The sequence below is a fragment of the Paramisgurnus dabryanus genome, chromosome 2 (assembly GCF_030506205.2).
Source record: "Paramisgurnus dabryanus chromosome 2, PD_genome_1.1, whole genome shotgun sequence".
In the NCBI taxonomy this organism is placed as follows: domain Eukaryota; kingdom Metazoa; phylum Chordata; class Actinopteri; order Cypriniformes; family Cobitidae; genus Paramisgurnus; species Paramisgurnus dabryanus.
This window is the reverse complement of record NC_133338.1, coordinates 48,801,688-48,813,517: the sequence shown is the minus strand read 5'-3', so window position 1 is coordinate 48,813,517 and position 11,830 is coordinate 48,801,688. Positions and strand designations below refer to the sequence as shown.

Sequence of the window (11,830 nt, the reverse complement as noted above, 5' to 3'; positions counted from 1 at the left end):
GTCATTTTGGAGCATTTAAGGAAATGGTAACATTTACATGTGGTAGATGCTTTATCCAACATGCATTGAATACAAGGTATGCATTTTACTCTACCCAAGACCATAGCATTGGTATCACTGTGCTCTACTGTTTATGGTACATTTATAAGACATGCACTGCAATATTTGAAAAAAAGGAAAGCTCCATGCCTAAATATCAACTCTTTTCTCTGACAGCGATATCATATCCTGCTGATCCTGACAGATGGGGTGGTAACAGATATGGCCGACACGCGGGATGCCATCGTAAGGGCGTCCTACCAGCCCATGTCTATCATCATTGTGGGAGTGGGGAATGCAGACTTCACGGATATGGAGATTCTTGATGGGGATGATGGAGTCCTGCGTTCACCCAAAGGAGAACCCGTCTTGAGAGACATTGTACAGTTTGTGCCCTTCAGAGATTTTAAAACGGTCAGTTTAAACTTTTGATACCCCTTGTAAGAAATGTGTTTTAGTGTATTTATTAAAAGAATGATTTGATCATAGAAATTGCATAGTGTGATGACCTAACATGACCTAATAATACAACTATTTAAACTAAAGCTAAGTTTACATGACAACTATTGTACTGAAAACATAAACGTTTTTCGGTAACACTTTACAATAACAGTACATGAATAATCATGTACTAATACATAAATTAATAATTACTTTAATATGAAGTAATGATAAGTTAAGCCATGTACTAATCAATAACTAACCATAACTATGTCATGAGTCATACGAATTCATGCATGAATTACAGCCACCTTAACTACACATTAATACATGTTTGTTAGTTAATGCATTAATTAACACTTTGGGTAACCGAAATCAAACATGCTCTAGAACAGTGGTTCCCAACGGTTTGCAGGATCTGATGCTTTGTTTGAGGTCAAATAAAGATGCATAAAATGTTCCACTTATAATTTTAGAAACAAAAGATATTTTTCAAATTCATGTGCTCACAATACCAAGATAGCAGGTAGTTAAAATATTTTATTATGTAAGATAATTGTTCTCTATTTTTGTGTGCTTGTCAATGTAGATTGCAAAATCAAAAGGAAGGTGGATGTAAACGTTACGGCCTACAACAGGCTGTCCGCTCGTTACACTTGTGGTCTGCTGCTTTTGGCGCTGTCAAAATATTTCAGTTAAAATCATTCTGACTATTCCTCAGAAATGACAAACATGTTAACCAAAGTCACAATGCCAAATGTGTAGTGTTCATATAAAGACCATCAAACCGTCAATCATACCAGTTTATTTGTGAAAGCTATTAAAAGGTTATCTTTATGTTATTTTAATTATTGTTTAATTAATTTTTCGCATTGTATCAGGATCAGCGTTCAGCCAGGTGCAGATCTACGGGTGGATTGACAGCTTGCCCACCCTATCAGATTCATGGAAATACATTATGTTTTTTCATTCAAACCGTAATTCTTCAACCATTTGAACTATCAAAAAATTAGAATTGCTCCTAAAGAAAACAAATTGCGCTTTTTGGCAATATATGGTTTATTACGGTAATGTCTTGCTTTCCGTCCACCAATCGCTGCTGTCATCTAGAGCGGAAGAGGCGGGTTTGAAGAGAGCGCGGTAGGTTAGATTGCACTGAGTAGCAGATTCGTGTGTGAACGTGTGGATCACTGCGGTAAAGAAAAGACTTCTAAATAAAAACGGTGTACACCAGCAACACTAAAGTTAACTCGCTCTTGGTGGCTCGCGACTCGACGGCCCGACTGGACTGTTTAAGTTGATTTTCAATAAAGCAGTGTTGATATTTTTTGCTTCTGGGTCCTCTATATTTCAGTACCAGTGCTTAGGTAAGCCACGGGCGTTTAATTAAATAAATGCTCAATGCTTAAATAGTTCATCGTAAATCGTTGTAATATGCTTATGACTTGCGAATGTTATGCTTATTTAATTGAAATAAACCAAGCTTAATGACGTATGCAGCCTGCATATCCGACCTCCGGAGGATGCAGCCTTCTGATTGAGAGACGGCCGATTCTAATACAGTTAGATTGAATAACGTAATTCCATCTAAAATGTACAAAACACAGTCATTTTATCTTCCCAATTAACGCAAGTTAAAAAAAGTATGTGAATTTTTCTGGCCCGCAGATGTATAGATGCCCACCTATCAAAAACACTTTCTGCCTCTGGGTAACTTATATTTTTATTTGTTAATGTATGATAAGGTCATGACTTTACTAAGGGGGCACATCATTACTAACTCATCGTTAACTACTAATAAACTAACATAAATTCATGATTTGTTATGGTATGATTAGGTCATGACTTTACTTGAGGGGGCACATCATTACTAACTCATCGTTAACTACTCATAAACTAACATAAATTCATGATTTGTTAATGTATGATTAGGTCATGACTTTACTTGAGGGGGCACATCATTACTAACTCATCGTTAACTACTCATAAACTAACATAAATTCATGATTTGTTATGGTATGATTAGGTCATGACTTTACTTGAGGGGGCACATCACTACTAACTCATCGTTAACTACTCATAAACTAACAAAAATTCATGATTTGTTAATGTATGATTAGGTCATGACTTTACTTGAAGGGGCACATCATTATTAACTCATCGTTAACTACTCATAAACTAACATAAATTAATGACTTGTTAATGTATTATTGTGTAGGCCCTACACAATGACTTTTCTTGGAGGGGTACACTGTTAAAAAGTTATCAATTACACATTCTATACAAATTCAGCTCATCAAAATCCAAATTTTTGGTGGTTTTAAAGGAGAGGAGCAAATGTGAAAATTAGTCAGACATTTGGAAGGGGTAATAATGGCTTAAAAGAAGAACAAAACAAATACTGTATGTGCATTTTGATATTAAGAAGATAATAACCATCGTCTGTAGGCTAACACTGATTTAAATTTAGAAAGAATAGCGTCTGTCACTCTTAATGGCAGCAGTGGAACTAATTTTAATTATTAATCCATAATTGCACATTTAATGATTAAGGTTAACTGTAAATGTTGCAAGAAATCCAGTGCCATTCAATGTTTTTAGCTCAGCTGCAGGAGCAAATATATAAACAGTTTTGCATTACAAACCTAAACATTTTGCATTAACAAAAGTTATTTTCGTTCTTCTAGAGAGCTTGTTTGATATGGAGTACACAAAGTGTTAGTTAATGCATTAACTAACAAACATGTATTAATGTGTAGTTAAGGTGGGTGTAATTCATGCATGAATTCATATGACTCATAACATAGTTACAGTTAGTTATTGATTAGTAAATAGCTTAACTCATCATTAGTTCATATTAAACTGATTATTAATTTATGTATTAGTACATGATTATTCATGTACTGTTATTGTAAAGTGTTACCCGTTTTTCCTTTGCGTCTGAGAAAATTTTTACATGTACACGTCAACTTAGTCAAAATGATCGGCGTTTACATGGAAACGCGAAAATGACTAAAATAATGTATAATGCATGCCAGGCCAGTGGGGGGACGATGTCACTTACACTACCAAAGGCCCTTAAAGGTGCTCTAAGCAAATTCATGAGTTTTCAGAGCATAAAAAATGTTTTGTTTCATACAGTAAACATCTCCTCACCATCTGCTAGCTGCCTGTTCCCTGAGCACACTGAAAAAAAACGCTGTCTCTGTAGATAGCCCAGGCTTCGCAAACTGCAACAAAAACAAAGTGGTCAAACCTACCACCATGAAACATAACAAAGTGTTCCAGCCAATAGACGACAAGAAGGATTTGGGAATGGGGGTTGGGCACATTCAACTCTTTCAGAAAGCACGGAGGGGGAGGAGTTAGCTATGCTCCGTTTTGTTTGACAACACTTCGAACGTTAACAAAGAAGTGACGTCACACAGATTCGCTTAGAGCGCCTTTAAGGAAAGTGACGGAGTGACCTGCAGAAAGACGCTTTTAAAGGCCCTGTCCCAAATGGCACACTCCGGACTTGTGGAGTTCCACATTTTGTGACATCACGTAGTGCAGACCTTAGGCACCCTTGAGTCCACGATGGTGCACAGCAGTCATATTTTGTGACAGGCTCGAGCGTCACGCCGAAAATATAGGAAGAGAAGTTGCCCATCAGTATGAACTCCTCCTATCCGTCGTCTCATTGCTCTTTTGCAAGGATTTCTGGGTTGGTAAAGTGCATGAAGCCTGCAGCAGTGCGGGCTTCGCAGAAGACCGCGTCAAGGGTGCAAAGGGGGCGCTGATGAGCACACTTCAGAGCGTAAAAATGACAGATGGGACACCCTACGGCCTTGTAGACTAAGGTGTTGTGCACAACAAAACTTCTAAACGCAGCTGATGCCGAATGCAAGCTGTATTTTCAGCTGAGTGCCAACTTTTCTTCTTTTGAAAAACGCAGAGCTTCCATTGGAAACAATTGAAAACATGCGCCGGCCGCAGGCGTAACAGTTTTGGTGTGCACGCCCCCTAAGCGAGCACGCGCAATTTAAGGCCACAAGACCGAAAATCCACATGAAGTGCGCCATTTGGGACAGGGTCAAACAAAGCTGGCAATTTTGCAAGGACGGATGAAAAGGCTAGTTTGTTACTTCAACGTTTAGCAACACAAACACAATCATTTAGTTCGCTATTGTTGTGTATGTACGTGAAAATGCGCATGCCTGTAGACGAAAAGCGGAACACGCATTTGTTTCACATCATCGCTTTCACAGATTATTGTTTTTGCCATTTACATGGAAAGGATAATAACAACTTGTACTTTGGAACCCGTTTTCATATGTTTGCAGGACCCCAAAACGCTGTTGCCGTGTAACTAACGCTAAATGCTAAAAACTTTAGACCTAATACATGAACTAATGTTAACATAAACACCCTTATTGTAAAGTATTACTGACAATTTGGATATCTGGACATTTTGGTGTATAAAAAATAGGTCACCCAAAAAATTTATATTTTCATCACTTACTTTACTCAAGTTAAAAATTCAAATGTGCATGCCTTTCCTCTTGACATCAGCACCCATTGACTTCCATTGTAAGTTCCATTGTTCAAAATATCTTTGATCCATTTTTATTTTGAGGTAAAGTATCCCTTTAAGTACAATCAGACAGATGCAAGTAAAAAAACCTCAATGATAAAAGGACTATTACAAACATGAAGACTTTTTATAGCCTTTATATTTTTCAAGGACCCATGAAAACCTCAAATAGAATGGTGCTTTAGTGAATCAGGCATGCATTCAGACACATTAAACAAGCAATATTTGGGTAAAAACAGCTCTTTTTGTTTCCCTCCTAATGTGCACAGCCAGAATAAAATCATTAATTTAGAGAAATGAAGATTTAAAATGTGTTAATACTTCCGAACTGTTATTATCCTATCCATTAAATACCCAACAGCACGCTGCTTTGCTCTCAACCAAACAATTCAAATCACCAATTGTACTTTCCTAATTCCAATTTGCCACGGATTGTAATGATTTGTTTTTTACACTGTTGTTCATGTTTCTCCTGCTTCGTAGTGACCAATTAAGGTGCGTATGTCTTTTTGCAGGCTTCACCGGCAGCTCTTGCGAAGTGTGTCCTAGCAGAGGTCCCTAAACAGGTAGTGGAGTACTTTAGTCACAAGGCGATACCGCCAATTAACCCGGTGCTGAATTCTGCCCCCAACTCCATCCCCAGCACACCCGAATAACACTTAAACTACCCCATGAAGCCCTGTGTACCTCTACAATACTGGATAAGGGAAGCTGGGACAGGGATACCTGACCGGCGATACAGTTCACATTTTCTCCTTATAACTATTTTTTGGATCTCGGTGCCCTTGACATCAACAGCTCACCCAGCATGCAAACCGGAGGCCTTGTCTATCTGCCCATGTAAGATTCTTTAAAGAGCCAGAAAGTACAGAGAATTCCCATCAGGACCACAGGCGCTTTGTTTCCTGCTGGCTTTTTACAGATGCCCGGTGTTTTTCAGAGCAGTTTGGGACTTTGCTTTGCCTGCCTGTGTTTGCTTTTCATTTCTGGACTCTTGGAGGAGCATGTGTGTTGACTATGAAAGACTGGGTTTTGCTTGAAAGATAAACATAATTGACCATTAACTCCATCTTAATGTATAGATATGGGGTGAGGAATTGTATTAATATTTGAACTATTGATATGAGCTTAATTTCTTATCTCCCTGCTGACAAAACAGATCGAATGTCTATGTTGGTTCAGGCTGCTTTATGGTGATCATTGTCAATCCAGCTGCCAACTAACTGGTTTTACTGGTGAAGCTGATAAACAGTAAGGTTTGCTTGTTACCTATAACTAAGAAACAAAGTGTGGAGCTGGTTACCAACATGTATTTTGGCTTCAAACTTTAACCAAATTAATGCTTTAAACAACCTGATTTGAAAAAAGTAAAGCTATCTGCATACAAATTATCTGCTTATTATTGTTAGGGTTAGGTTGTTTTACCCAGATTAAAGGATTACTCTGGTGAAAAATTTAAATTATCCAATAATTTATTCACTTTCAAGACATCTTCGATGTATTTCACTATCTTTTTTCAGACAAACACAATCAGAGTTATATTAGAATGTCCTGGCTCTTCCAAGCTTTATAACTGTAGTAAACAGGTACCAAGGAACAACTTCTGACAAAAAAAAGTGCATCCATCTTTCACAGAAGTAATCCACGCAGCTCCAGTGGGTTAATAAAGGACTTTTTAGGGAAATCTTTCAAATTTTGTAAGAAAAATATCCATATTTAATCTATAATAACCAGTGTTGGGAAAGTTACTTTTAAAAGTAATGCATTACAATATTAAGTTACTCCCCAAAAAGTAACTAAATACGTTACTTAGTTACTTTTCATGGAAAGTAATGCTTATGTTACTTTTAAGTTACTTTTGCGTTAATTTTTCTTACTTGGCTGAGGCTTGTTCTCTTTCAGGGCTTGTAGGTGTTTTATGATCGCAAAAATGTCAAGCTCTGACCTGCCATCTCCGTTTCTGACTCAAACTGTTCCCGCTCAGGTGCACAGAGTGCGTAATTCTACGTTAATATGTTCAGTTTAATTCAGTACATTACTTTATTTTTAAATTGAATGAATTAAACTGAAAAGTAACTTGCATTACTTTTTTAAAAAAGTAACTCAAATATTAATGTGTACATTTATAAAGTAATGCGTTACTTTACTCGTTACTTTAGAAAAGTAACATTATTACGTAATGCACGTTACTTGTAATGCGTTACCCCCAACAATGATAATAACTAGCTTCCAGCCTGGAGTGCGTTTCCCGAACAACGGCATAGATTACTGCTGAAACACTATAGTAGGATGCATAGTTGGAGAAACTAACAACCAAGTCAAAACATGGTAACTTCGTCGCACATTCGTTGTTTGAACCAAGTTGGTTCAACAACATAGTTGATGTCGGCACGTGGGAGGTGGAGTACTAATTATTTGTTCAAATCGATTTAATGTCAGATTATTGCTGTAAATAACGTAAATTGACTCAGAAAACTGATTGTTATCGTGATTGTTGTTTTATTTAAAGATATTTCATAAATGCGCATCTTACGTCACTCCTCCTAGGCATTCTCCAGGGTCTTAAAGGGACACTCCACTATTTTTTTTTAGAAAAAAGGCTCACTTTCCAGCTCCCCTAGAGTTAAATATTAGATTTTTATCGTTTTGGAATTCATTCAGCTGATCTCCGGGTTGGGCGCTAGCACTTTTAGCATAGCTTAGCATAATCCATAGAATCTGATTAGACCATTTAGCCTGGTCCAACCAGACTCTTGTACATTTATTTCATTTGTACAGAGAGTCTGGCCACGCTCCATTACTTCCATTAAGGAGGGTCCTCTGTTGAAGTTTAAAACTATTTGATCTGGCCAGAGTCACTCAGGATCTGCCAAAGCCAATCGCTAACGTGTGGTCGTGACGCATATCATGCGCCGAAACCAGACGGAAACAAGAAGTCCGAATGATCAGACCAACAAAACTTAGCAAACATTGTTCTTGCTCCGGCTTTGACTTCTGTATATTCGGCGGTTTTGCAACAACGGACCGAATAGCTTTTCTCACGTCTTTCTCCGCTGCCATAACTGAACTACAACTCAAACTGACGCACGACCTCAACGTCATCGTTCTTAGCCACCCCCCTTTGTTCGCTGATTGGACCTGCAGAGTTTTGCAGGAGAAAACGAAACTCTACACAGCAGCCCCAGACGTAGTACTGAATCGAAATAAAAATTAAACGGAAGCACGTAGAAGGGCGGAGCCAGGCTATAGACCATTAGCATCGCCCTAAAAATAACCGAAGAAATTTCTTAATATTTTTCCTATTTGAAACTTGACTCTTCTGTAGTTACATCGTGTACTAAGACCGACGGAAATTAAAAGTTGTGATTTTCTAGGCAGATATGGCTAGGAACTATACTCTCATTCTGGTGTAATAATCAAGGACTTTGCTTCCGTAACATGGCTGCAGGAGGCGCAATGATATTACAGACTGCCCAAAAATAGTCCCCTGCTATTGAAAGTTACCAAGGGGACTATTCTTCGTTTAATGGCGGGTAGCACAAACGTTAAGGTGCATTATCTCCACCTAACTCGTTCTCGTCATCTAACGCCACTCTTGTCAGAGTATAGAAGGCACTCCAACACAGTAGGTGGCAATAATGCTCCTTAACGTTGGTACTACCCATCATTATATGATATAGAAGCTCAATGAAAGATCATTGTCCGATACCGGAAGCTAGTTATTATGGTTCATAAAGTTTTAAATATGGATATTTTTATACAAAAATGCTAAATTAATTATTGATACATTTTGATATATATATAGAATATATACATTTTGCATCAGTAAACTGAAAACAATCTAGCCATGTCATATACGGGTGGCTTGTGCATGAACACAAATACTAATATTGTATATGTAGATAACAAACAAGAATGGTTATATTTAGACATTTCTCTCATATTTTACTGGATAAAACAGTGATAACAATCACAATTTTTTAACTTCCTAATAGCCATGGGTACGTTCTTATGAATGGAAATTCAATTATACGGTAAAAAACGAAATTTCCTACTAAAATTGCAACCTTTTATACAATCAAAACAGAAACTTCAGGTTATCATGCAGTGAGTATTTATTGTACAGTTTTTTTTTTTCAAATAGTTGCATTAACATGAAAACTGTGGAAATGTTATTTGCTTATAATGTACTTTATTTTGGGAAAATAATAGGAAAATGATTGTACATTTTGCTATGAACCCGGTACCATGAACGGTTTAGGTTGTTACCCATTAAAATATGCCACATATTATGCCATCTATGGTTTTGAGCATGGGATTATCTTGCTTTCCAGACTATGGGACAGCTTTAAAATGAAAAATGTCATATGCATGGTGACGTCTCCATTGATGTGCTTCGTATATATTCTATTCAAGCGCATGAATGGGTTTCAACTCCTACAGCATTCTGCTCTCTCCATCTGCAGTAAATGCAGAACATACGTACATGCCAGTATTGCATCAATGCTTATCATTCAGTTGTGATCTGATTATGTAAACAAGGGTTGCCAGATTTGGATTTGATTTCTCACCTAAAATGTCTTTCTACTGTACATCTAGCCTATTTGACTTTTGCAAAGCGCTGTGATCTTGTACATTGCATTTTTGTTAATTTGTCGTTTTCCCGTTTGCTCATTTTTTTCCAAATGAATTACATTGCATGTTCAGTGTATCCTGGGGTAAACGCTGAAACGGTTCCCTCTTGTTTGGAGGAGATGTTTCTTCATGCACACGAACAGAAGAACAGAGCGTGCTTGGAACGTCACGTGGATCATCAACACTGTGGTATTTTCTTTCTTGGTGAGATCATTACCAGTTTTCTGGTGGAACAAAGCTTTATATTCAGACACCTGAGTCATTAAGCTACATTACGGCTGCTTCAAGACATTGTGGAGAAAGTCTGCTGCATAACATCAAGGACAAAATGGACGGATTATTTTGCCCAGAAATAAATCCTTATTAAATTATTGCACTTTACTGCCTAAGCCACTGTATTGCAAGAAGCAAGAGGAATCATTTCAGCATTTAACCCTGTTTAGTCTAACCTGTTTCAGCAATGTGTTTTTATTTGGATCTCTTTCGAAAGCTGTGATTTATTGCATGCACTTCTCTGTGTTGAAATGTACCTGTCTGATTTTCAGTGTTTCATTGAAAGCAAGTCTGCCGTTGCACCAGCCCTGTAGTCTAGACTCATAATTCTGCATCAACATGAATAAATTATTTAATAATTTGACTAATGGTGGTGATGTCATTGTGCATTAAAAAGAAGAGCGATATCTCAAAGTATACATGCATTAAAAAATTCATATATATAGAATATAGGGGTGCACGGGGCAAAAACTAACGCAGGGTTAGTTGTAACATGAACTGTTTACATTGTTGCACGGGGTTGAGCGATTTGTTTTTCCGGTATTGTTTTTACGCTGCCAAAAGACGATCTCCTGCAAATTTATGGAAAGATAGAGTTATTGATAAACAAGTGTTTTGGTGGCATGTAAGTCGATTTCTGAGTTGGGTCTGTAAGATACTAAAACCAATGCTATGTCATATTAATCAGTGTCTTGTTGACTAAAACGTAGCATCATTTTGAAATATGTCTGCAGCTCTTAGCAACTTTTTTGGTAGGCTTGAAAATTTTGTATATTATGTGTTACAACTATCCCCTCAGCACTAACCATATGAAAACCGCTAACGTTACCGCAATTCTTGCCGTTGTTTTAAATAGGCAACACACTAATGATTGCTAGCTACCAACAAAATAAATGTGCCTGTCTTAACAAAAATCGTGTGTCAAAATGTATTTTTGTTCATATCTTTAATATTGATTGAATAAGGTAATGTCAGAAATTAAAATCATAATGAAATTAATGGCTAAAATCAGACATGGATTTTCATTTTTTGCCATAATTGTGCTGCTTTTTCTTACATATTTAGACGTTTGTATCCATTTAGAATTAAACTTAGATGATGGATGAATAGTGTAAATACCTGTTTATTATAGACATAAACCATCAAGTATATAGACAAAATAGTATTGAAATATTTTCCTGCAAACTTAATTTTTAGCAAGTGTTACAACTAACCCCCTGCCTGTTACAATTAACCCCACCTATGGGGTAAGTTGTAACGTTTGCACTTCTGTCACGTTTGGTGTTTTTGTCCAAGAATGGTAAGTACTATAGAAACAAACTTCAAATGTTCATTTGTAGCAGAGATGTGTGTGTTGCTTGTCTTAAAATATTATGAATCAAACTCATTATTTTTTTAATGATTGAGCCAAAACCAAAAAGCGTTAGGTTGTGCCCCGCTCTCCCCTACCTAAGTATATTTTATTATTACACTTTCCATATTATTAAAATACAGTAGTATAGCTGCATATAAGGTCTACAGTTTACAACGTATATACTATATTTATATTAAAGGGAAGACATTCATAACCAAGGGAAACAAAGACTGGATTATAGCCTACTTGTTTTTTGTAATGGTTATAATAAAAGTAATATCTTTAGCCTTTACATTCTGATATGCTGCTTTAACTTTAAGCCTACATGTGCTGCACCAAAACAATACATGAAACAGAATTAACTTTTTTTGCAATCTTTTTCTTAAAACTTTTTAATCTTAGCCAATTGTTATACCATACTGTGTAAATAACTCTTGTATTTTATTGATTAGAATGTGACTAGCAAAAAAGAGAAATGATCAGCGCTATGAACGCATAATCGCGGTCAATGA

At 36.8% G+C, this 11,830-nt stretch overlaps 1 protein-coding gene across 1 annotated transcript in view; it reads left to right on the top strand.

Moving 5' to 3' along the window:
* cpne7 (copine VII) overlaps positions 1–10,328 on the top strand; it is a 74,658-nt gene extending 64,330 nt beyond the window's left edge. Inside the window, exons 16-17 of the mRNA XM_065261482.2 lie at positions 217–453; positions 5,572–10,328. Coding sequence (XP_065117554.1) covers positions 217–453; positions 5,572–5,712 — 378 coding nt within the window. The 3' untranslated portion in view covers positions 5,713–10,328. The remainder of the gene's footprint in view (positions 1–216; positions 454–5,571) is intronic.
* The last annotated feature ends 1,502 nt before the right edge of the window (positions 10,329–11,830 follow it).